Source organism: Takifugu rubripes, chromosome 15 (assembly GCF_901000725.2).
Source record: "Takifugu rubripes chromosome 15, fTakRub1.2, whole genome shotgun sequence".
Lineage (NCBI taxonomy): Eukaryota > Metazoa > Chordata > Actinopteri > Tetraodontiformes > Tetraodontidae > Takifugu > Takifugu rubripes.
In genome coordinates, this window is record NC_042299.1 from 2,286,624 (window position 1) to 2,313,565 (window position 26,942).

At 41.8% G+C, this 26,942-nt stretch overlaps 3 protein-coding genes across 6 annotated transcripts; 2 read left to right on the top strand and 1 right to left on the bottom strand.

Moving 5' to 3' along the window:
* Positions 1–481: 481 nt before the first annotated feature.
* On the top strand, positions 482–11,767 carry LOC101073499 (TRPM8 channel-associated factor homolog). The gene is made up of 13 exons (XM_029848966.1): positions 482–575; positions 3,370–3,453; positions 7,256–7,922; positions 8,088–8,304; positions 8,475–8,760; positions 8,844–9,145; positions 9,220–9,394; positions 9,488–9,582; positions 9,648–9,858; positions 9,950–10,186; positions 10,294–10,514; positions 10,590–10,703; positions 10,789–11,767. Exons 3-13 carry the CDS (start codon positions 7,282–7,284, stop codon positions 11,029–11,031), a joined length of 2,742 nt encoding a protein of 913 aa, XP_029704826.1. The 5' UTR covers positions 482–575; positions 3,370–3,453; positions 7,256–7,281; the 3' UTR covers positions 11,032–11,767.
* A 2,460-nt stretch (positions 11,768–14,227) lies between these two features.
* On the bottom strand, positions 14,228–25,079 carry LOC105418761 (uncharacterized). Of its 4 annotated transcripts, XM_029848964.1 has the most exons (6): positions 24,399–25,079; positions 24,180–24,316; positions 16,428–16,617; positions 16,116–16,262; positions 15,530–15,945; positions 14,228–15,435 (listed from the first exon to the last, which is right to left on the bottom strand). In XM_029848964.1, exons 3-6 carry the CDS (start codon positions 16,534–16,536, stop codon positions 15,403–15,405), a joined length of 705 nt encoding a protein of 234 aa, XP_029704824.1. In that variant the 5' UTR covers positions 16,537–16,617; positions 24,180–24,316; positions 24,399–25,079; the 3' UTR covers positions 14,228–15,402. The 4 variants fall into 4 exon arrangements, with proteins under 4 accessions (XP_029704824.1, XP_029704821.1, XP_029704823.1 ...); XM_029848961.1 differs by having other exon boundaries at positions 14,228–15,945; XM_029848963.1 differs by lacking the exons at positions 24,180–24,316; positions 24,399–25,079 and adding an exon at positions 16,885–17,309 and having other exon boundaries at positions 14,228–15,945.
* On the top strand, positions 19,267–20,971 carry LOC115252796 (homeodomain-interacting protein kinase 4-like). Its single transcript, XM_029848965.1, has 5 exons — positions 19,267–19,524; positions 19,607–19,730; positions 19,841–19,960; positions 20,074–20,130; positions 20,244–20,971. The coding sequence occupies exons 1-5, from the start codon at positions 19,412–19,414 to the stop codon at positions 20,382–20,384; spliced, it is 555 nt and encodes a 184-aa protein (XP_029704825.1). The 5' UTR covers positions 19,267–19,411; the 3' UTR covers positions 20,385–20,971.
* Positions 25,080–26,942: the final 1,863 nt, after the last annotated feature.

A 26,942-nucleotide genomic window follows, 5' to 3' on the forward strand; every position in this document is an offset into this window, starting at 1 on the left:
TTGCAAATATGGACATCCATTGAGTGGAACTTAAGCATCATGAAGTTGATTTTATCGAATTATTTTATGATGACATGCTTGTAATTATAGATACTTTTTAGTGTAATATGGGAAATCTTTTATTTTTGATTGCTTTCTTTATTCAATAAAACCATTACATTCTTCAATGTATCAAAGTGTGACATATCTAAACACAACTACCGGTACACTGTAAAAACTGGGATTGGGATTTATTAACAATTAATTAAAAAACATAATGTATACATAATAAAAAAGACTATGTGCAGTTGTGAATCAAACTGAGCTAAATTGAACAAATTTAAATGAATTGTTGATTGAAATTTACTACGTTTTGTTTGAATAAAATCAGCTAAAAAACACTGCGTACATTTTAATAGTATTTTATGAGAAAGGCCAAATATGCAAAAAATTGATCAGTTCTACGAGCTGTGCGGTTTTTGGTTTTAATCACTTTTTTTTTTACACTTAAGCCCAGTGCATTTTGGGTCACTTCCCGCCACATCGACGTTATTTCACCATCTGCGACAGATTCCACGCATTGCTGTTTCCCAAAGGTAAGAACAGTTTAATTGCTGGTATTTTACAAACATTTTATAACCAAATTTCTGTAGGAGCGGAACATTAATTCGCGTCACTTCCACATAGATTCTAGTTAAGTTTCCAAACAAGTTAACTTCACTGTGTTGCAATTTAAAATTACATTAGCATTAAAATTATATTAAAATATAAAAGTAATGCAATTATTTTAACGTCAGTTCCTAGAGTATAATGTTATACTATGTGTAACAGCCTAGGACAGGCCTGGCCAACCCGCGGCTCTTTGCCTGGTTTCATGCGGCTCTAACGTTCATATCGAAGTTTGGGTTTGTGTTTTTTTAATGTGCGTGTTCGCTTCGCACGAGTTCAGTACGGTCTTTCTCCAAAAGCGCGTGCGCGTTAGATGAAAATACCGCAAAGTTTCTCAGTAGGGACGAGATCTTCTGAGTAAACAATTAGTGTCAAGTTCGCCTTCAAAATGGCAGGAAAACCTGCACGAAAGCTTCCGCGATCTACAACTGAAAAGGCCACAGATCGCATTCCTCGTTGCCCCTTTTAAATGCCCCGCACTGTTTTAAAGCCCCGCCAGTCACAGGTGAGGCTGCAGCTGAGGTGGAGATGATCGATCTTTGTGAGGAGGACCAACTGAAACCTGCTTTAAGGCATCGCTTCTCAAATAGTGGGGCGCGCCCGCGTGTGACCCTGGAGAACATGTTTTTTTTATTTTTTTTTGCTTACTTTACTAGAATAAAGTGTAATCGCACATCCCGCGCGCACACACCACAGAGCAAGAAATAGGAAGTGCAGTGAACAAACCCTCAAGAGACAGCATGAAAAAATACTTAACAGTGATGAAAAGAAAGGCGGAGAGAGACGGAGATAATGAGACATACGAAAGCTAAGACGAGGAAATCTGACGAAGCCTTTATAGCGCTTGGCTTCACTGCGACTACGGTGGGAGACGAGGAAAGACCGGTGTGTTTCCTGTGTCTAAAAATGTTGGCAGGACAGCATGGAGCCAAATAAATGAAGGCGTCACTTAAAGACATTACACCCCAGGCACGCTGATAACCCTAACCCTGGTTAACCCTAACCCTGGTTAACCCTAACCCTAACTTAAAGACATTACACCCCAGTCACGCTGATAACACTAACCCTGGTTAACCCTAACCCTGGTTAACCCTAACACTAACCCTAACCCTGGTTAACCCTAACCCTGGTTAACCCTAACCCTAACTTAAAGACATTACACCCCAGTCACGCTGATAAGCCGCTTGAGTTTTTATGGCAAAAACGTGCCGAATATTGGCAACAATCATCCCGCTTTGGTCTATATTTCTTTCTTTTTTTGTTTTCTTTAATATTAATAAGGATACAATGTTATGCAGAGGTGTACTTATAACAATTTCATAGACAAATGATACTAATTATAGTCACGGCGGGGGGCGCAAAATGTTTTCTTCTTCCTGGGGGGGCGTAACAGAAAATAATTGAGAAGCACTGCTTTAAGGGAAGGGGCCATTGAGTTCTGGAAAAGTGTGCCAATGGAAAAATAGCCCAATGTCAAACGGGCTGCGCTTAAGATCCTGTCAATATTTGGGTCAACACACGTCTGCGAGTCTGTGTTTTCTACCCTGAAACACGTGAAACCAAAGCATCGATCTGTTCTGACCGACACCCGTGTGAAAGAACTGAATACAAGCCAGATTTGAAGAGGATTGTTCAAAGCAAGGAATGCCAGAAGTCCCACTAAGCATCATGCACAGTAAGAGAAAAAAAGATATTTTAATTATTATATTTTTTATCTCCTAACTGTTTGTTTCTTCTAATCCAGGCCTGGCCAACCAGTCAGAGCCTAAGAGCCACATTTTTTACTGTGTTACAGCAAAGAGCCACATCATACACATGGGCACACATGAACATCACCTCATCACCTCATCCCTTCCTCACACACACACACACACACACACACACACACACACACACACAGACCTCTGCTTAGCCAGATTTATTGTAAATGTCACACACCAACATGATAATGACAGAATTTGACCTCCACAGACCACGGGCCAGTCATTTTCAACAATGAACATTGTGTGCACTGTCTCACACACACAAACTCTCAATTCAACGAAGTCCACAAACAAAAATATAATACTTAAAATATCTTTTTTTCTCTTACTATGCATGTTGCTTAGTGGGACTTCTGGCATTCCTTGCTCACGCGGGAGCAGACAGTTTTGAAATAAATGTTTACCTGCTGTTCTTTTATGCATGGTGATCAGGCAACAACTCTGCTCACATTTGTTCCGGTCCGGTTTTGCAAATATGGACATCCATTGAGTGGAACTTAAGCATCATGAAGTTGATTTTATCGAATTATTTTATGATGACATGCTTGTAATTATAGATACTTTTTAGTGTAATATGGGAAATCTTTTATTTTTGATTGCTTTCTTTATTCAATAAAACCATTACATTCTTCAATGTATCAAAGTGTGACATATCTAAACACAACTACCGGTACACTGTAAAAACTGGGATTGGGATTTATTAACAATTAATTAAAAAACATAATGTATACATAATAAAAAAGACTATGTGCAGTTGTGAATCAAACTGAGCTAAATTGAACAAATTTAAATGAATTGTTGATTGAAATTTACTAAGTTTTGTTTGAATAAAATCAGCTAAAAAACACTGCGTACATTTTAATAGTATTTTATGAGAAAGGCCAAATATGCAAAAAATTGATCAGTTCTACGAGCTGTGAGGTTTTTGGTTTTAATCACTTTTTTTTTTACACTTAAGCCCAGTGCATTTTGGGTCACTTCCCGCCACATCGACGTTATTTCACCATCTGCGACAGATTCCACGCATTGCTGTTTCCCAAAGGTAAGAACAGTTTAATTGCTGGTATTTTACAAACATTTTATAACCAAATTTCTGTAGGAGCGGAACATTAATTCGCGTCACTTCCACATAGATTCTAGTTAAGTTTCCAAACAAGTTAACTTCACTGTGTTGCAATTTGAAATTATATTAGCATTAAAATTATATTAAAATATAAAAGTAATGCAATTATTTTAACGTCAGTTCCTAGAGTATAATGTTATACTATGTGTAACAGCCTAGGACAGGCCTGGCCAACCCGCGGCTCTTTGCCTGGTTTCATGCGGCTCTAACGTTCATATCGAAGTTTGGGTTTGTGTTTTTTTAATGTGCGTGTTCGCTTCGCACGAGTTCAGTACGGTCTTTCTCCAAAAGCGCGTGCGCGTTAGATGAAAATACCACAAAGTTTCTCAGTAGGGACGAGATCTTCTGAGTAAACAATTAGTGTCAAGTTCGCCTTCAAAATGGCAGGAAAACCTGCACGAAAGCTTCCGCGATCTACAACTGAAAAGGCCACAGATCGCATTCCTTGTTGCCCCTTTCAAATGCCCCGCACTGTTTTAAAGCTCCGCCAGTCACAGGTGAGGCTGCAGCTGAGGTGGAGATGATCAATCTTTGTGAGGAGGACCAACTGAAACCTGCTTTAAGGCATCGCTTCTGAAATAGTGGAGCGCGCCCGCGTGTGACCCCGGAGAACATGTTTTTTTTTTGTTTTTTTTTGCTTACTTTACTAGAATAAAGTGTAATCGCACATCCCGCGCGCACACACCACAGAGCAAGAAATAGGAAGTGCAGTGAACAAACCCTCAAGAGACAGCATGAAAAAATACTTAACAGTGATGAAAAGAAAGGCGGAGAGAGACGGAGATAATGAGACATACGAAAGCTAAGACGAGGAAATCTGACGAAGCCTTTATAGCGCTTGGCTTCACTGCGACTACGGTGGGAGACGAGGAAAGACCGGTGTGTTTCCTGTGTCTAAAAATGTTGGCAGGACAGCATGAAGCCAAATAAATGAAGGCCTCACTTAAAGACATTACACCCCAGTCACGCTGATAACACTAACCCTGGTTAACCCTAACCCTGGTTAACCCTAAACCTGGTTAACCCTAACCCTCACTTAAAGACATTACACCCCAGGCACGCTGATAACCCTAACCCTGGTTAACCTTAAACCTGGTTAGCCCTAACCCTCACTTAAAGACATTACACCCCAGGCACGCTGATAACCCTAACCCTGGTTAACCCTAACCCTAACTTAAAGACATTACACCCCAGTCACGCTGATAACACTAACCCTGGTTAACCCTAACCCTGGTTAACCCTAAACCTGGTTAACCCTAACCCTCACTTAAAGACATTACACCCCAGGCACGCTGATAACCCTAACCCTGGTTAACCCTAACACTAACCCTAACCCTGGTTAACTCTAACCCTGGTTAACCCTAACCCTAACTTAAAGACATTACACCCCAGTCACGCTGATAAGCCGCTTGAGTTTTTATGGCAAAAACGTGCCGAATATTGGCAACAATCATCCCGCTTTGGTCTATATTTCTTTCTTTTTTTGTTTTCTTTAATATTAATAAGGATACAATGTTATGCAGAGGTGTACTTATAACAATTTCATAGACAAATGATACTAATTATAGTCACGGCGGGGGGCGCAAAATGTTTTCTTCTTCCTGGGGGGGCGTAACAGAAAATAATTGAGAAGCACTGCTTTAAGGGAAGGGGCCATTGAGTTCTGGAAAAGTGTGCCAATGGAAAAATAGCCCAATGTCAAACGGGCTGCGCTTAAGATCCTGTCAATATTTGGGTCAACACACGTCTGCGAGTCTGTGTTTTCTACCCTGAAACACGTGAAACCAAAGCATCGATCTGTTCTGACCGACACCCGTGTGAAAGAACTGAATACAAGCCAGATTTGAAGAGGATTGTTCAAAGCAAGGAATGCCAGAAGTCCCACTAAGCAACATGCACAGTAAGAGAAAAAAATATATTTTAATTATTATATTTTTTATCTCCTAACTGTTTGTTTCTTCTAATCCAGGCCTGGCCAACCAGTCAGAGCCTAAGAGCCACTTTTTTTTACTGTGTTACAGCAAAGAGCCACATCATACACATGGGCACACATGAACATCACCTCATCACCTCATCACCTCATCCCTTCCTCACACACACACACACACACACAGACCTCTGCTTAGCCAGATTTATTGTAAATGTCACACACCAACATGATAATGACCCCATGAATTTGACCTCCACAGACCACGGGCCAGTCATTTTCAACAATGAACATTGTGTGCACTGTCTCACACACACAAACTCTCAATTCAACGAAGTCCACAAACAAAAATATAATAATTAAAATATCTTTTTTTCCCTTACTATGCATGTTGCTTAGTGGGACTTCTGGCATTCCTTGCTCACGCGGGAGCAAGGAATGCCAGAATGCGCAGAATGCCGCACGCGGCTCGGGAGCCGCGGGTTTGCCAGGCCTGATCTACAGCATCAGGATCGGTACATCAGAGGATCCAGATGACGTCGGTATTGTGATAGAGGGCATGAAAGTTCTGACTGCTCTGGGTACCTTCCCAAGAGCTGGCTCCATGCTTGTTGGACTGATTTATGCAGGGACCCTTGCCTATCCCAAGGAGCTTAGGTATACGTCTGAAGTCTTCCAGAAAGTCCTTCTCGAGCTGGATTGTTCAAAGTTGTCCCCAAAAGTGAACAGCCTCAAGAATAAGCTACTAGCTCAAGGAAATGCACCTTTGCAGAATGAATGAGACTTGTTAAGTCACTGTCAGAACAGTCACATGGTTGCTTTATAGGCATTGTTAAATACGTAAGTTTCAGTGCTACAGGTGGAGCTTATATACTTTATATAGAAGGACTTTATATTGTTACAGGCAGCTGTTCTTGTACCATGTGATTACACTGTCCAATGTTCCAGGTTTTTCACTGAGGAATTTATATGAATAAATGAATAATGTGATTGCTCATGTGACTTTAATTTTAGCAAGCAGTGAAGATGTAAAAAATGGTTATAGACACAGTTTTGAAATAAATGTTTACCTGCTGTTCTTTTATGCATGGTGATCTGTTAACCAACTGGGTTACTCTGTAGTAGCAAGACTGCACGATACTGAGTGGATAATACGTAAAGAAAATATGGCAACAAAGTGACATTCAGTATTATTGAATAGATTTGAAGTCCTGTGATTGCAACTCTAAGTTGAATTTAAACAATTTATTTAGTTATAGATGTATAACAATAACGGTGTGAATGTGTTGAGTTTAGGAACAATTGGCTGAAATATAAGTAGATATAATTTATTTTATTGTGTGGATCTCAATTATTTCTGTCCAGATATTTAATACTTTTCTTTCAATTTTGCTGAGATAACTGATGAATATAAATCAGTTTCAGCTAAATAATCAGTTAATCATCTTTCCCCAGATATTTAGTAAATCTTAATTACTTTTATTCAGATAACTAGTAAACATAAATCAATTTTCCTTGTGAAAGTGATTTGTGTTTGCTTAATATTTCCTGGGTATATAACTCATCATTTTGGCTACTATTAATAAATCCAACACATTTTAACTATTGCATTCATTAACCTGCACTTGTTTTAGTTTAAATGTACATAATTTATTCAATACTTTTTACTAAAAGTTGCAGTTATTAAAATCTACTCAATTATATTACGTGTCACTTTGTTGCCATAATTTTTTTAAGTAATCATTGGTCACAATTTTTAGAGTGTATTTAATGTTTTGTAATTACCCCTTTCAGATTTAACAACTCTATCAACTTTCACCATGTCCACCAAACCTACCCAAGATTTCGAAGAGGCTTACAAGCGTTTGGTCAAAGGCTTGACTCAGCTGGACTTCAAAGATTACTATGTTCCTAGTGAGCTGGCTCTGGTTGATGATGCCTTCCCTTTGGCAATCAACAGCCAAGGCCAAGTCCTAATGGCTGCCTCCACCTATGGCCTTGGAAGGATAGTGGTCCTGGGTCATGAGGCCTGCTTGTCCGAATTTCCCAGTCTGGTAGAGAATGCGGTGAATTGGCTTAGAGGAGATGGATCTGCCAACTTGTCTGTTGCAGTCCACCAAAATATTAAAGCGGCTGCTGACGAGCTCTGCCAATACAAGTTTACTGTGAAAGTTGTCGGGGGGTTTAGGAGTGATCTGGGGGTTGGTGTTTATGTGACAGATGCCTACAGCGTAGCAGCAGATCAGAAATCCCTGGTGACATTCATGAAGTCCGGAGGAGGAATCTTGATTGGGGGGCAGGCCTGGCATTGGTCTTCTAAAAACCCTGGGGTGGAGCCGTTGCTTAATTTTGATGGGAACAAGGTGTCTGGAGTAGCAGGGATCTACTTTACTGAGAAATTCAGTGAAATGGAAACTCTATCCATCTCCCCAGAGGTCCCATACTCCTGGATGTCTCTGAAGTGAGTGTATCACACATCTGAAGCCTTTAATCAGAAAATCTCTCATTTTGCTGAAAGGTATCGCCTGCAGTTTTCATTTTATCAGTGTCAATTCTTTTTTAAGATTTCTGTTGATCTAAACTGGTGGATATGCTCTCAACGTCTGTTGAATTTGATCTCGTACAGACCGGCCAGGGACTTCAACGATGACCTGAATTTCTTGCTCAAAGGGGTTAAAGAGCTTGATGTTGGTTCAACATCAATATTTTCTGAGATTCTTCCTCACGGCTCACTGGCCTTTCCCATTGTAACCACCGAGGACGGACGGCCATTTCTGGCAGGAGCCTACTATGGCCTGGGAAGAGTCCTCGTTATTTCTCACGAAGAATGTCTTAGCAATCAGGTACAGTTAATATTCGAAATTACATGAAATAGTTATTAGGTTGTAGATATTCACTTCAACACAATCATATTTTATTGGGAAATACCATAAACATCAGTAGTCTTTTATATATTTGATGTGATTCTATTAATGTGATTTACAAACTGCTGCCTTCCTGCTTTTAATCAAAGAACCTGTCCACCTTCTGGAGCAACGCCATCCGCTGGCTGGATCAAGGCCGGAACGGAGTCGTAGGCATTGTGGAAAAACGCGCAGTCCCGGTTCTCAGCAAGTCAGGGTTTACGTGCGAGTACACAAAGTTCCGAAAAGACCTGAGTGTTTATATGGGAACGGCATACAGTGGTGCTCATGCAAAGGAGATCCAAGACTTTGTTGCTGAGGGAGGAGGCCTAGTGATTGGTGGACATGCCTGGTACTGGTCATACGGCGGAGGAAATGTAATGACAGAATTTCCAGGTATGACAATGCAAGTTCATTTTGGGAATCAAATTCACCACAATCCATAGGCTCAAACTTCTTTTGGGGAAACGTCTTTCCAGGAAACAAGATCCTGAACAAAATGGGCCTGAGTCTGCTTGGAGATACAATTGATGGGGGCATTTACAAGGTCCCTGAATCCAGCCAAGCCATTGTGGACAACTACCATTTCCGCCACATGTTATCCCAGTTTGCTGGTCACGTCTTGGAGGAAAAGGCACTCAGCCAGCACCAGATTGAGTCTTTTCAGAAGCTGAGCAGCCACTGCGCCAAGTTCTTGCAAATGAGAGCTTATGGCTGCTCGTCCTATATGCAGGTTTTGCTCGCACTCTATGACATCATTGTGAAGGCAGGCGTGCCGCAGGTAAGTCGCCGAGCTAAAGCAGCCCAACGACAGGCTGCCGTTCAGAACGGTGACTGTAGTCATTGTGGTTGTAGGTGTCTAAAAGCAACCCGGTGAAGAGTCCCAAAGACCGCCTCCTTCTGTTCATGGGCTCAGAAATGTACAAGGCCTTCCTTGATCCTGATGTTCTCCTGCCCCACCTCATCAAGGACATCCCAACCTTACCAGTGGTCAACAGCCAGAGAATCAAGATTAATGTGGACACAGCAGGTGAGACAATGGCGTTCCAGCACAACCGCTGCCCAGTACATTTGCTTTTCCATTGTAAATTGGAACCTGTGGTGCTGTTGTTATTTGTCTTAGGAGGCTTTGAGTGGATCAGTACCGGTCTCTACCTCTCACCTGGTATGAAGACAAATCTGACCCTACCAGCAGCAATTGTCAACAAGGGATGGAAGGTACCAGACTGTTAAACTAGTCCAGCTGTGGCTGGAGAAGACCACTAACCTTCATGTCTCCTTAGCTCCAGATCGGCTGTCAAACAGACTATCTCAGTCACCAGCAGCTGATTAGAGCCCCGTCTGTCCATTTAAGAGTTCCCATCACCTCAGAAAAGATGCAGGTGCAGAACCTGTGGGGCGGTCTCATCTACCTGTTGGCCCCATCCCAAACCAGAGTGACAGGGGTCGAGATGGTCGTCCAGCAGGCTGTGCTCGCACCATATTATAAATCTGGTGAGTCTGGGATTGCACTGAAGCTGTGAGATATTTCTGAGGTTCTACACAGGACGAACCCCCGTTTTTATGGTTATAATTCCCTTTTTAGGTGTGACCACAGCTGACGACTGGTCGCAGCGGCGTGCGGCTCTATCCCCCTGGGCAGAGTTGGAGTTTGACAACATCATCCTGACTGTGCCATCAAAAGCTGTCCGTGACCTTGAGCAGGTCGATGAGCTGGCACAAGTCTGGAATAACATAATGAAGACCATCGTTGAGCTCGCCGCAAAACCGCTCAAATTTCCTCGCAAGGAACGCATCGTGATTGATGTGCAGATTTCTCATGGTAAGCGTGTCAGGGTTCGATCGAACAGGAGCCAGGTAACGTAGATCATTTCCCACCACCCACATGGAAGCACTAAAGTCTTCATCCCACGTCTGTTGGACAAACAGGGTGGATGCATGCCGGCTATCCCATCATGGGACAGACTGCCACCGCCTACCTCATCACCAACACCACGAAGATTGCTGGGGGCATGTGGGGTCCCATTCATGAACTGGGACACAACCAACAGAGGAGCTGCTGGGAATTCCCACCACACACCACTGAGTGTACTTGCAACCTGTGGTCAGTGTACGTGCACGAGGAACTGCTGGGAATTAAGAGAACAGAGGTATCAGGCTGTTCTTGAGGTCTACTGGAATTTTCTGTTGTTCCGAGTGTTACTGTCTCATGCTGTGTGGTGCAGGCTCATTCAGACCTGACTTCAGAGAAAAGAAAAGCTCGGATGAAGAAATACGTTGCAGACGGCAGGAAGCTGAGCGACTGGAGTGTCTGGACAGCTCTGGAGACTTACCTGCAGGTGAGACACCTGCCTGATCTCCCTCCCCCTGATCATAAAGCATGAAGATGAACAATGTGGCTTTTCTTCTCCTTCTCTCTTGTAGCTGCAGGAAAAGTTTGGCTGGGAAGCCTTCAAGAAGGTTTTTGCTGGCTACTTTGAGATGAGCAACTTTCCTCACGACAACAAGGGAAAGATGAACCTGTATGCTGAAACCTTCTCCCGTGTTGTGGGAATGAATCTGTCTGGATTCTTCAAGTCCTGGGCTTGGCCCATCGAGGAGATCACTGAGGAGGATCTCTCTCATTTGCCCCCCTGGACCGACCACCCCATGGCCCAGTACAACTGAGGATCAGCCTCCTGGTGATCAATCAGCCTCCTGATGATCAATCAGCCTCCTGATGATCAATCAGCCTCCTGATGATCAACAGTGCAGAGCTTTGATCTTGTAACTTCTTTTAACCATTTAGCTTTTATGGGTTTGGGGTTGATCCTTGGGTTTTTCTGATATTCCGCCTCTTTGTTTGCTTCCTCCCCCAGTTGAGCAGCGGGTGTAAAAGGTCTCTGTTGCCTTAACTTAGTCACGGGAGACTTTTAATCTAATCCAGTTTTATGAACTCATTTTGTTGGTTTTATTCCCTAGTTATGACAGATGAAGTCGGTTGGATCAGAGCCAAGTACGAAACCCCCAAAACAGCCTGAGGTTCTTCAACTTTTCACCCTCAATTATGAGGACGAGAGGGGGGGTTTCAAAAGTGCAAAAGTTTTGATGATTTAATTGACATATAATCTAATTGAGATTTGTCAGCTCATCGTCTAACCTCATAAAAATTCTATCATAAAGTTGGGTTTTGCTTCCCCTGGTGGTGAGGACCTAGAAATAATGCAATAATAGGTGCTTATTAGGGTGATAATTATATTAGACAACACTTGTGCGGCTTCAGGGTGAAATATAATCTTTGGTGGATGTCTTAAATGTCTTAATCCCCATGTAGTCTGCTGCCTTACCTGATATCATTACAATCCTATTTGTCTTTTCTGTTAATCAAGACAAGGCTAATAAAGAATTAATTAACTCCTTATCACTTTTTGAGTCATTTGTGCTTGATTGAGGGGAGTAATCTGAGCCTGCGTGGAGTCTGTTGCTCCCTTATTAGAATGATTTTATTAGAACCAGCGATGTAATTCTGCTTCATTTCAGGTGTGTTGTTGTTGTTGTTGCTGTTGTTGCTGTTGTTAAGGGGTTAACTTGCCAGTGCTCCTACACGCTTTGACTTTTGTCAGTCTTTTGGCCCGGTTGGTCATGATGCAAGGAAGTGGACAAATCTAATTTGTCCTATAAATCCTCATTTAACCTTCTCATAAACACCCCTCGAAGTGCAGTATCGTTCCAACTACCTTCTGCTGAAATTGAATGGTGCAAGCGAGTGAAGCTAAGCTCTAGCGGAAACTAAAAAGTCTGTTTGCTGCTTTGCCACCATGAACCAGGTGATCGAAAACCTGCCCGAGTTCTGTCACATACGTGTCATAGGTCGTTGAAAACGTTATCTTGGCATTATCCGAGGAGTAAGTTAATGGTTGTAAGTCAAAAACAAGAGAGCACTCTAACAAAAAACTACTGCACTGTCCTCACTGGAGTAGCTGCTGGGAATTGGAATGAGAGGCTAGTGAGCTGCGCTGGACAACAAATGGTGCTGGCATTTGGGAACCAAGTTCTCGGCTAATATACAGGCAGCACTCCTGGAGGGATCTTAAAATCTGTTGGGACTTTATCGTGTTAGCCAATTAGTGACAAGCTGATCCGTGCTGACAAGACTCACTGTCTGCTGGTCCCATTGTGGCCAGATTGTTCAGTTAAGAATCGATCGGAAGCACAAGAATGGGACCTGAAAATGCAGACAGTAGAGAATAGAGAAAACTCTGAATAAAAGGTTAATCAAACAGAACAAAAGGTCCAGGAGTGAATCAAACAAGCGGTGAGTGATCAAAACCAAAGCAAATGGTGTTCTCCTCCTGGGTGACCCTGTCACCCTTTTGAAAGCTCAGGTTACCGCTGGCAAAGACAAATTTATCTAACGCTGGAAAGCCAGCGTTAACACAAATCCTATGTTGACCCAGTGAGGTGAAACCTGGTGTCTCTCTGAAGAGCTCTTGGTCAAGCAGGGGTTTCACCTCTGCTTGGTGGACGAGAGACACGTGTAATACGTCCACCTCTGGTGCCTCTACTGTCGTGATGGTGTCCTCCTCCTGCACAGAGCAGACCAAAAGCCGCTTGTGCACCATATCACACCTGGAACTCCGTCAACACACGTTTACTGATTTCATATAGTCCATTGCCATTTAGTCACCAACTGGCTTGCATGCAGCAACAGTACTTTTTGGCCGGGATAAAATACCCGCAGTTAAGATTTAGTTTGACAAAGACCCGAATGCAGAGAGGAAACAGCCAACTAAGTCTCAAAAGGCTTTATTGAAAACAAAAGAAGCCACGAGCGCTGTGGGGGGAAATCACACTCAGCACAGGGAAAAAATCCTGCTCGTTCCTTCTCCAAAGGAGGGAGGCATGGTGACCTTGAGCAGCGAATGAGACATGATTACAAATCTTAAATCTCGGTAAAGGGTAAGAACTGACAAAACAATCCCACACTGGTGAACAGGAGCCCAGGGCCTAAATAGCCAGCTGATTAACAATTGGCCGCAGGTATGACTGTCACCAGCCACAGCTGCAGGAAAGTGACTCCACCAGGGCCCCTGGAGAAAGAGAGGAACAGAGCAGGAACAAGGAAAACAACCATCAAAGCACACCAAGACAAACACCCCGTCCTATAATTTGCTAACACAGCAGGATCCAGTGATGGTTTTTTAAGCAACGGCTTAATCACTGCCACCTTGTAGGACTGGGGTACATAACCTGTCACTAAAGAACAATTGATCTGGTCCAGGATAGAACTGCCTATCATTGGCAAAACATCCTCCAACAGGTGTGTTGGGATGGGACATGTAGTGGACTCTGATTTCTGAATTAGCGAAGATGCCTCAGAAAAATATATAGGGGTAAAGGAGTTTAAGGGCTCGTTGGAGAACCTGTATGTTCCGACAGTCAGCACATCTGGTGATGGTCCAGTTGTTGGGATGGCCTGGTTAGCTTTCTCTTTGATAGCTAGAACTTTATCAGTGAAGAAGCTCATAAGGTCTTCACAACTAAGGGAGGAAGGGATACGTGGATCTAAAACACTGTGATCACAGTTCAGCGAAGGGCATGTGTTCCTCTCTTCTCCACTTTACAATGTTGCTGCTGTCTTTCTCCTGCCACTGAGCGGCTAACGTTAATATAACACCTTGATGAACAGTCTTAAGACCCGAGCTCTTGTTTGATATGCAATTTTTATTTCTCTTTGCTATTTGGACTTATTGGAACCTGATAAGTATAAAAACTAAGCATCATCTTTTGACATGATGTAGTTTTAGAGAAAAATGATGGCCACATATGTGTACACTCGGTCTGAATTTCCATAAAGCACAATGAAATCAATAATAAAGTTTTTGTGTAATAGAATGAAAAACTCTTTATTTGAATCCTGAATACAGGTTAGACTGTAATGACAATAAAAACACATTATTAATAACACATACAAACATAGTTTTGAACATGTTTTAAACATCACAGCCCAAAAAACAAAACAAAATAACACGTCATATGTCTGTCACATCTATGTATGAAATTCTACGTAACAGTTGCGCTCGGTTCGCAAGCACAAGAACACCTTGCAGGTCACACAAAGCACTCGGGTTCTCCCTGTGCAGCCTGCCGCTCTGCATCGTGCTGCATTCTTCATGCTGATCATCTCTGAGAGATGTGCATTAGCCCTCCTGCGGACAGACACATGGGGCACTGCCATCACTGGACGTTTTTTCCCTTGTAAAGAGTCATCTTCTCCCTCTGACAGCTCTGGAAAGTCTGCATCATCTTCTTGACTGTGATGCTGGGCCAAGAAGGTCCTGGCCACTTCCATGCGAAACTCCAGGAACTGCATGATGCTCTTCCTTGGTGCCCCACACGTTGCCAGATCTTTGCGATAGAGTAGCCAGCTGTTGGCTAAAGCCAGATCTGTGAAGTGCATTAGCATCCTCATTGTCCACTTCTTAGTACGGCTGCTCATGCGATAATAACTGATCATTCTGTCGATCAAGTCAACTCCACCCATCTTGAGGTTGTACTCCCGGACAATGCTTGGTCAGAAGACAGACACATATTTTTTCTGTTTCTTGTCCCAGCGCTGGCAGATGTCTTCAGGTTGTGTACCATGAACAGCAGATATCATGAGAACTGGTTTCTTGTCAAACCACTTCACGACACACAACTGTCCATCTTCAGTAGAAACTTCTTTTGAAGTACCTCTTCCTGCATTTTGCATGATTTTATCAGTAGGTAACTTCTGCACTGCTGCAGTGACCCGGTTCTTCATTACTGTACCAGTCATGTACAGCTCCTTCAGCATTTGCTCCGCACCTTGGATTCTTGTGAAGAGCCGGTCACAATACACTTTTGTGCCACGATGCAGTTTGACACAGACGAGCCATGACTAAACTTCCCAAACCCAGACCCTCTGGTTCTTCGACCTGCTCACGCAATGCAGCTGAACCTTGATAAAGATCAAAGTCCAGCACAATGCCATCTGTTGTGGCAAAACAAAGTTCTTTATGCCAACAGGGTTTGGCTTCATTGGCAAATACTGCCTACATGGACAGGCTCCTGTGAAAGGAAACATCTGTTCATCAATCGATACACATTCAGGCCGAGTCTGAGACCTGCAGCCTTGCAAAATCCTATCCAGAAAAGGTCGCACCTTCCAGAATTTGTCACGCTTCCTCAGGTCTTCTGGCACATCATCATCAATCAGGACTTTTAATGATTGCCTCAGCTTGAAGAATCTGTCCCGAGTGAATCTGTCAGTGATAGAAGTGACTCTGAGGGATTTGGACCAGTACATTCTCATTTTTGGGTATGGGACACAGGACATCAGAATACAGGCACCAACAAAATAGTAAATCTCATCGACTGATGTTTTGAATAGGTCCCCACTCCTACTCAGTGACACAGTGTTAGTGCAATCTGCTATCGTTTTCATTAAATCTCGATCTATATACTGTTCTAAATAGTTCAGTGGGGTCCAGCTATTTCGGTCATGCTCAGTTTCATCCTCATTCTCAAACTCTACAAGGTTTGGCATCAATGGAGCTGCCCTCCAGCGCATTCCACGTCCTGCACAAAAAGAATCAAAATACAAATTGTGCTTATTGCGAAGTGACTCACACAAGCAATTCACTGAGGTGTATTGGTGCATAACATGGTTGAATCTGAGTGAACATTTATATGAAATTTTAGGATTTGCCTTCAAGGCATGCCAAAATAAGAACCATTATTATTATTACCTTTATAAGATTGTCCCTGAGGGCTTGGTCCTGTTGTTGGCTCTTCTGGACCATCATTTGAGCCATCAGCCTCAATATGCCGAGTTTGACAGCTACTTCTGGGAGTGTGGGATCTGGCAGCGCCATAGCCTGAACCTGTACCTGTCCCTGAATGTCAAGTGTTGCGAATTGGCATTTTGCTAGAAACATTGAATGGTGCTGTACCTTTATGTATTCCTCTAAAACATTTACTTAGCCCTGAAGCCCTAAAATAAACAAATATCCACTAAGTCTTGGCTAACCATTATCTTCACCACGGAGACGTTTACGTACCCCTCAGTGGGCTGTGGAATGGGGTACTCATCACCACTGCTCTCATCCTCACTGCTGCTTTGCTCCTGAGGTTGGGGTTGATAATTGGCATCCAGGATGTCATCATCATTGTCAGACAAATCTTCTAAATCTGACGTGTCTCCATCCATTGCACTGAGTAATTCCAGTGCTCTTTGTAGAGAAAAACGCTCTGGAAATAAAATTATTGGTTTGTGAGGAGATAGAGATTTGAAGAGTGAGAGTATTTTGGCAAGTTTCATGGCGAGTACCACCAATAAGCGATGTTCTAGAGTTTGTGAGGACAAATAACTGTTCTGCTTCTGTGAAAAATCATTCCAAATCAAACATAAGACAAATGACAAACCATTATCTTTATCTTTTAGAGTAAGGGGGGAGTATCTGCATATTTTATTGTAATGGGAATATAATCATTATTTGGTATGAATGAACAAAACACCTGGATGACCACACAATAGCGTCATGGGATTGAAACAGTGCCAGTGCTTCAGTCGTGCTCTTTGGAGGTTTCTATGGCTTCGGTTGTCCACCAGATGTCCCCATCACTGAAGTCTCGAAGCTTTGAATCTTTTTCGACACAATTGTTAGGAAAGTGGTGAAGTGGTGAAGCCTCAGTGCTTCGTGAGGCTTCACTTGCCCACCCCTAAAAATAACATTTTCGATCCCTCTGTACACATATGTGTACATCGTGTTTAGCAGCATATTACATCGTTACTTTTACTAAACTTTGTCAAATTTGCATGCCATAGCAAACTTACAATGCTTATATGCAAATCTAAACAAGAATAAGCCATTAAATTTGACTGGACTTCTTACCTGGTCGATATTTGTGTTTGGAGTGGCTACCTGAATTTTCGAATGTGCTCTCCGCCATTTTGAATACACCGTATAGTGTAGTACTCTTCTGACACCACTAGGAGGTGGTGTAAGTACCCACATATGTGGCAATTAGGCCCCAGTTAAGCAGAATTAATTACTGTGGTAATCTAGCCCAAAATGTGATGTCCACACATGTGGACGCGGGGTCTTAAGAGATGCTACATTTAACCCATATGTACCCTTAAGTTTTGCCCATAAAACCTTTAAAACCAAAACTAAACAATTAATTAAAATAAGAGCTGTTAATTACAATACAGCCTTGATTTAAGATGAGTGGGCTTTGAGATTTGGATTTTCCCTCCATTTTGTCATTTTCCATTGAAGTCTATGGGGGAGAGGAGAGTCTACTATCACACAGTTTTCTATTGTTAAATTTACCAGTACTTTATAAAATGACAATGGGTGACAGAGGGATTGTGGGTAAAGGGATATCATGTCTTTGATCTTTGAACATGATAGACAAATATATTAAAAAAAAAACCTTTGGCGCTTTGGTATGAAAGGACAGAGTCTAACATAGGTCATTTTATTCAGTATTTGTGAGGATTGGGGTAATAGAGAAACCGGTCTACAATTTGACATTACATGTTTGCCAGGAGGTTTTAAAATAGGAATAACTTTGGCTGTTTCATTCTGCTTGGAAATAGTCTGGTTTATAGAGTCATAACAAACATTCTACTCAGCACTACACAAAAGATGGCATACGGGTAAGTTTTGATCAATTCAATTATTTGGCAAGGAAATTTACCGGTACATTAGCTAAAAATAAAATGTCTGGCCTTGTAGAGATTGCAGGTTTTTGGCAAAATGGTGGATCTGATTGACTTTCTCTGTAAGGATTTTTTTAGGGTCTGAGCATTGGACAAGTTATGTTTTTATTATATACCCTTACCTATGGACAAAAAATCAAGACAATTCGCACACACATGAGGCATGGTGAAAAGTTTGATATTGCTGTTTGGAAATGAACATGAAATAATTTTGTTTTGAGAATAGAGTGACAACAGATATAGGTAGACAAAATTGGCAGACAAGATCTACAAAAAATGTGACCCCAAATCAACCGGAAGTCCTGTATATCCCTTTTATTGCTGTTCTACTGCAGCTTTGTGAATGAAGCAGCTTATAAAGTTTCTGCAACAAAACTAGAAATTATGGGTTATTTTAATGGTGTAAGGTGAGAAATATCAGGCATCTTATATCTTTGGATACAGTTGTTAGGTTGGCTTAGTCCTTTGGTAAATGGAGCACTGTGCAGTGAGGGTAAGCTTAAGGTGATCAATGATACTGAAGACAACCTTAATAAATTGCCTGTTATGCTGGATAATTAATGACTACAACTTGTCATGAGATAAGTGTTTCCCTAGAGTTTCTGTCCTCCATTTTGATTTAAAAGGAGACTTCTCTTAATCTTTTTTCTCCTCTCTTCCAACATATCAGCTACCAACATTGCTGTCCATATCCATCCACATACGAGGACAGCATCGTGGAAATTGGAAGCATACTCTATTCCAGACAAACCAATTATCAGGTGCAGTCCATTCTGGGAGAGGGTTCATTTGGCAAAGTAGTCAAATGTATAAGACTGAAAGAAGACAAGACTGTGGCAGTCAAAGTCATAAAGAAAAAAGGAGATTACTATGATCGTGTAGAGAAGGAAGTATGTAATAGCAACTTTTGTTCCTATTTGCCCTTGTATATGGTTTAATTAAGGTGAACCTTGACATTTGTCTCCTTAGATACAAGCCCTGCTAAAGCTCAAAAGTCTGGATCCGGAAATATGCAACATTGTCCAGATTCATGCAGCCTTTTTTGACAGAGGATATTTCTGTTTTGTCTTTGAATACCTGGACAAAAGTCTCTTTGACTTCATGGCGGAGAACAATTTTCGTCCTCTGCCTCTAAAAGCAATCAGATTTATTGTCCAACAGGTATGTCTCGGTGCACTTCCTTTTTCGTTAATAGCACTTTGATCTAATGTTGAAAAAGTATTCTGAAAGTGTTTTATTCGCTTTAAGCTTGCAATTGCACTTCAATCTCTGAGGAGTGTGGGACTAGCACATTGTGACATAAAGCTGGACAATATTATGCTAGTGGACCATGAAAAGCAGCCTTTCAAAATCAAACTCATCGACTTTGGCGTTGCCAGGGTTGCATCCAGTATACCACAGGGCTCAGTTATACAGGTTCTCTGTTACAGGTAATTATTTTTTACAAATGTTTAAAATCATGAAAATCTATAAATAACCAACTGTAAAAAGCAAATTAACACCCTTTTATAGGTCTCCAGAGGTCCTTTTGGGTCTTCCTTTGACAGAGGCTGTTGACATGTGGACTCTGGGCTGTTTGGCTGGAATGTTACATCTTGGGAATCGGCTGTTTGATGGGGACAATGAGTTTGATGTGGTAAGTATATTTGTAGTATTTGTAGTTTACTTCATTCCTTTCTTCGAACTTTTCTGCAACATAAACTTTTTTTGGTGAATATTGTGATGTGGTGTTTTCTTTACCCACAGATGAGGTACATAGTGGAGCTATTCGGTCAACCACCAAATCGAATGCTGGATGCAGGGAAAAAAACAAAGCAATACTTTAAGAAAAGCATGTGCCCATGGAATCGATCATGGAAACTAAAGGTATCTGTGGTAGTTTGTCTAAGATATTTCTTACGGTCTCTCATTTTTCCCCAAATTAATAGGTAGGAATGTTTATTTTATTGTCCTTAACTCATTTTCTGTTATCTGTTTAGACAGGCCACAGTAGAGGAGGACATTTGCTTCTGGATTCTTTGGATGACATTTTAAGCGTATGTTTTCAGTTTTAATTTGTTATTCACATCAATGGAACAACACTTTCTCAATAGCATAAAGAATATATTTACAGGGTAATTAACTACTTTAATTTTTTTTTTTGTTCCAGGCCTTCCCTAATAAAGGCAGCGAAAATCCAGAACTTAGTCGTTTTGTTAACATGTTAAAAAAAATGCTTGACCTTGATCCTGCTACGCGCATTACCCCAGCTCAACTGTTGCAACATAGTTTTCTGACAAACACTGAGTAAGTCTACACAAAGATCATTCATTTCAGTCCTAAAAGCCTAGATTTATCCATTTGAAAAAATTGCAGGATCTCAGATAATTATTTAAGTCAAGTATTTGTTGTCTTGAAGGGTGGGGACAACTTCTAAAGAGCCAGAGGTTACTGCCATCAAGGAAAAAGGACAGACTTTACAGTCACATTGTGAAAACCCCCAGCAGAACAAAGAGAGCCATTTAAAAACAGGGTGGAAAAGAACTCATTGCTCTAAAGATGATGACCCAACCTTTCACGACTCCAAGCGGCCTAAAATTCAGTTAAAGGTGACACCACGAAAGGACACACAAATAAATGCTGGGAGTTCCATTGTTCCAAGGCTGCCTGATGGGATGGATGGTGGGCCTCATTGCTCCACCTCGATGGCCGTGCCTAGGATCAGCCGAAAAGCTTTGAAAAGGCGGCGGCAATACAGAGGCAGTAAAGGAGAGAAAAATTAAGACTCCCTGAACAAATATGTTTGGGGTACAGTCCCATCTGGTCTTTCAATTGCATATTCACCCTGAATTATAATAAAGGAAGCTGATTTCATTATGTTAAACAGTAGTTTCTGTTTTTTAAGACCATAAAGTGTTTACAAAAAATCAAACAATAAATTGGTACATTCAAATAAATATACCATATTTTCACGACTATAAGGCGCACCTAAAGCACTGAGATTTTCTAAAAAATCGACAGTGCGCCCTATAATATGGAGCACCTTGTGTGTGGACTAAGTTCCAAAATCTGTTGTGCGCCTTTGGTGGGTGCACTACGGTAAACGCTCCGCCAATCGATTAGCGACACACCTACGCGTAAGGATCCCCTAAAATGGCGCCGGTCAAGCGAGACGCGTATGAATGAGGCTTACTTTAAACTGCAGGCCATCGAATATGTGGCTGAAAATGGTAATCGAGCAATCTTAGTGTTTTTGCTTTATGAGGAGGCGGCATCTCTCCATACGCGCAAGGACAACTGTTGCGCAGCGGCTGCCAGCGGATTACCAGGGGAGGGTGGCCATCTTCCCTAACCCTATCCCTAACCAGGAGAGGGTGGCCATCTTCCCTAACCCTAACCAGGAGAGGGTGGCCATCTTCCCTAACCCTAACCAGGAGAGGGTGGCCATCTTCCGCACCTACTGCCGCGACAAGATAACCGCGCCCAGCCACATCACCAACATGGATGAGATCCCTCCGAATTTTAACATCCCTTTGACCCACAAAATGGAGAAAAAGGGACCAGCACGGTGGCGATACGCACAACGGGGCACGAGAAGTCGTCGTTCACCGTGGTTCTCGGCTGCCACGGAAACGGACAGAGCGCTGGATGACGGAAGGCGAACACTCCTTCACAAAGACTATGAGGCAGCGGCGGGCAAGTTATGCCACCATATGTGGGTGGATTGTGGACGCATGAGCTATGATACCGTCTTCATGTATTGTAAGAGCTTTCACAAAATGCTGAACCGGAACCGGTCGGTGAGTCTGATTCAGATGATTAAGAAGAGGAATTCGGGATGTTGGACATTGAAATAGTGCAGCTGTTTAATTCAGATACAGAAGATGAAAACTTTGATGGTTTTGTGGCGGAAGAATGAATATTTTGTTCAATAAATGTGTCGAAACTCACTGTTTTACTTCCGTTGCCATTTTTTACTGTATGTTTCAGCATGCGCCTAATAATACGGTGCGCCTTATGTATGTTTTAAATACAGAAATAGCACCCATAACTGAGACTGCGCCTATTAAAACAGTGCGCCTTACGGTCGTGAAAATACGGTAAATAAATATGTATATACATATATTTGGAATTAGTGGAAATATGTAGAGGCAAATGTGTACAAATTAAAACAAATATGTATCCTTCTACTCCTCTAGATGGAGAAGAGATTTCAAATAATGTCTTCCTTTGTAGCTAAACAAGACGCTCACTCAGAGAGAAGCTGTCTAACCCTGAAAATCACTCATCGGAAAGTGTGCAGCTTGTTAAAGATGGATGTGGTTAAAATATGTATTAAGTGGCTAACAAAATCTATTTCTGATAAAAAATATTACTAATAGTTTTAATGTTTAATATTTAATGTCTAATGCCTTAATTCTGAAAGAAGACTCCATGTACAGTATGTGTATTGTTAGTTTTGCTGCTGACTGTCTTGCCCAAGGAGAGGCAAACCGGGGAGTCACAGAAAAGATTGATAGTCTCATTGAGATTCTTCATCTAAATGGTACTAACCTGGTTAACTTAAGGGTAACTAAAAAAAATGTCACCAGTTCTCAATAGCCCAGCACTGGTATGGGTTTCTTTCTACGTATATATATGCAGTGTGCAGGCTTTTGAAGAGAGGCCCAGCTAAATTGAATATTGTACAAAGGCTCAAGAAGAATAGAGACACCAGACCTGGTATTCCCAATAGGATCCAAAGTATGTCTGGGCCATTTAAACCCTTGATGGAGATGCTGCACATCAGTTTACTGCTCCATCTAATTATATCATCATAATCATCATCTTTTAATGTGTGCAATGTGTGTTAAGGACCCATGTCTATGCTTTATCAGCAGCAGCAGCAGCAGCTAAACAGCAGGCTTTTGAGGCAGTCTGGGACAGTGGTTGGAGTGGCTTTGCTTTTATTGCTTAGTCCTACAAGGAAAACTTGTCTGCTGGGTCTCCTTGCCAACTATTTGTATGACCAGAGCGTGCCTCAGTTGTCTGTCATTTTGTGGGCCAGAGGTTGCGCACAAAAATTTAACATGGCAAGAAATGGGACTTTGACAGCAATATCTTCCTGGTTTGCCTTGATCTCTCCAATTGCATCAAGGCTGTCACAGCTGATGCCGGCCGGGAGTGAATTAGCAACTCTTCCAAGCACGATCAGGAGGTCTCCTCACTGCTATGCTTTACCATTATACCACCCTCGATTTGTGCATGGGAAGTAGGCAATCACAACCTCAGCATCCACCAGTGGCAGATTCTCACAGCTGCAATCTTGATCCTCTTTCAGTGGAGATCCCTGTTAACAGCCAGTCTCTACGGTCGCCACAAGATGCAACTTCAAAGTTCTAAATGCTTTAGCTGTTTCAGACATTATTATTATCTAGCTGTCTGTAGAGGAAACAGCAGCAAAAACACAGGAGCATGACGCTTTAGAGATTTAGCTGGACTTTCCAACTTAAGAATAAAGGCTATTTATCAAACTTCTCAAGCGTAAGAATCAGTCTTAGTCCCCCAGACCTCCAAGGGTCTCTTAAGTGGTTGGTATTTGCCAGTAGAAGTTGGTTTTGATGTAGGAGAGCTGCACTTCCACTTGTGTTTTTATTCTTTACCATTACATAGATGGTGAGAGGCAGCGGAAGGCTTAAGAAGCGTTTCTTTGTGATTCGCAACATCTTCTCGTGGATGTTTTTTCCTTGTCATGGATTGTAAGCGTTTGGCTGTACTTCAATAATCAGCTTCTTTTCCTCAATTAACTTGACATAAAAAGTCTGTTGTCTTTTCTCCAGTTTGATTTTCTTTCGGATTCCATGTGGTTTCAGTTTGGTGGACTGTGGCCGCAGCATATAGATCCGCTCAATTAACAGTTTCAAGTGAGTTGTCTAATTCAATTATTGAAAAAAATAAAGGAAGGTTTATATTAGATTCAATATGATTGTCAATATATGTACACAATATATGTACATATATATATACACTCCCCTTGTCCATTTAAGTATTCACTGAGGTATTTCTAAGATAAGTGACTGGTCCTCCTGGAAATTCCATAAGACCAACAATTAAGATTCAGTCTTACCCAAGTGTGACGCTTGATGACTTTTGGGCAGTGGTGGGCCGTGCATTTCACACCTAGGCCTTCAGTAGTGCTCTGTCTGAATCAATCCAAGCCTCAATAACTATTTTATAGTTATAAAACTTCTACTGCAGGTACAGCTGCGACACACATAAAAAAAGCATCAAAAATAACCTGATAGAATTGCAATATTATTTAGGAATATAGCAACATTTTACTCACCAAAAATCCTGATTATTTGTACACAAAATCCATCCTCCTTTCTTTCCTCAAGAAGATTTCAATGACTCTGTTGTGCAGATTATCCGTGCGTTTCAGTTCCATCAAGAAGTCCTTTTTTTATCGCCATCGAAGCTAATGCTGAAAGTCGAGCCTGCCCTGTCGTATTTCTGGCGTAGGTTTTAATTCGCTTTAGGGCTGAGAATGTCCGTTCAACAGAAGCAGTAGACACGGGGATGGTCACCGCCAAACAATGTGTATAGGTTAGGCAAGTCAAATTTACAAATCCAGTGTGGCTCCAAACACCATGTCGATCAGTGGCCAATAACAAGCACTCCCAGCAATACGATTAGCAGCGTTCCTCGGAGCCTGTGAGCCCGGAGTACCGCTCGTAGTTAGTGGACTGAAAGTAGCGGACAAATCCTTTTCCCGGTTGTGACAGGCTTGCTAGCTTCGGAGTTGCCCGACCTCGCTTAACAATGTCCAGCTTTTCTTGAAAAGTCCGTCTTGAAAATGGCTTTGACAGTAAATCAGCGACCAAATCAATTTCTTCTCCTACTTCAGCCATTGTGGGTTGACAAAACAGCTATTAAATCAACACAACAATATCTTTGCTTGTGCAGCTCCCTACAGATGCAGTTTGCTAGCTCTGGCTCGTACGCTCTCTCACTATCCAATCAAAGCGTGTGAATACACTGACGTTTCCGTACGTCTGCGAGAAGGCCTAGGTGTCGCCGACTCAAAATCTGATTGGCTGAAGCAACAGTTTGATTGACATTTATTTTATGCTACAGCAGAACTAATTGTGAAGGCCTCCAGGCAGATTTCTTTGACCCTGGCAACAAATAAAGGCTGAAATGTGATTGGTTAAATGCTTAAATATGAAAATACAGGTCTGGAAGCAGCGCAACCAATCTAGCAATGAAAGGAAGCAGACAGACCATTTGGAATTATTTAATACGTATTCATGGACAAAATACAATTAACATCAGTCTGTGATTCAGATATTTTTAGGCCAGCAGAGAAGGCCTTGCAGGCCCTGACAGCCAACCACTGCTTTTGGGTGTAGCTTTCAGTGAAGCTTTTCCCCAGACTCTAAGAATTCTAAGAAGCTTGATAAATACAGGCCCAGATCATTTCAGGATCAAATTTGGGATGATTTCAATTATGTTTCTATTTAACTGAGCAAAGCTGAGCACATCTGATTACAACTCACATGTTACATTTGTTCTTTGTTTAGCTTCTCCAAGTGCAACTTATCTGAGATCAACTGTGAGTATCTGGCCTCAGCCCTGACGTCCAACCCGATCCACCCGTCCCACCAGAGAGACCTGGACCTGAGTCAAAACGAGCTGCGGGATTCAGGAGTGAAGCTTCTCTGTTCTGGACTGGAGAGTCCGAACTGTAAACTGGAGGCTCTCGAGTCAGTTCAAGTGTCTCTCACTCATTTAAAGCTTAAACGGTTTTCATTGTTTTTGTCTCAGCTCAGAGAATCAAGGCAGGTATTCACAGATTATCAGAGGCACTCAGAGAGCTCCTAAATATACTAGAACTTCCTGGACTCTGGACTTGGTTTACCCTGTTGGCCGAGAAGTTGTGGATGTCACTAAGAGCTAATTTAAGGATTCTCTTCACACTTGTATTCCTTTCTCTCTTTAGTTGGCCACAACTAATGTTTAATCAAACATTTAGAACCAAATACCACATAAAATCATATCACTGAACACATGACTTTTACAAAATGTAAAATTTCTTTGGTGTTCTCGTTGTTTTAAAAGGTATACACCAAAAGCCAAATATTGATGCCAGAGAAGAGACCATATTAAGTTCAGTCACTGCTTGAATCCTTGCCTGTTCCTGTCCCAGTCACTGAAAAGCTTTGTCTATTTTTTTTGTCTATTATTTGTCAGTAATGAGACAGATATATATATATATATTTACAACATTTCCTAAACTGTTTCTTATTCTCTCCAGCAGGTATCAGATTTACAATCACTGACTGTATCAATTTTCCCTAACCCTCCTGTCAATAATTGGCTGGCTGCTATACTGACTTTTTTTTTATACAAAAATTACTTTTCTATGAAAAATTGCAATATATAGTGGTGAATTTAAACACACACACACACACACACACACACACACACACACACACACACACTGATTACACTATCTGGTTTAGTCTAACCCTAGTTGGGCGGCGCAATATCGCCCTCTTTTGGCCAGCTGCCGCTACCGAACCCCCGCATCTGAGGAAACTGGACCTGAGTCAGAACAACCTGCAGGATTCAGGAGTGAAACTTCTTTGTGACTTTCTGCAGAATCCACTCTGTGATCTGGAGACTCTCAGGTTAGTTCCTGTATCTCTACAATCTGACTGGTTAACTTATGTTTCTTTGTTTTTTGGGGGTTTTTTTTGTTTGATTTGCTGCAACTTAAGTATCAGCTGTGATTAAATGAACCTGTTTCCTTTGACCTCTCTTCATTTTGAGCCAATGCAGATTATCAGAGATGAGCTGTGATTTCCTGGCCTCACCTCTGAGTTCC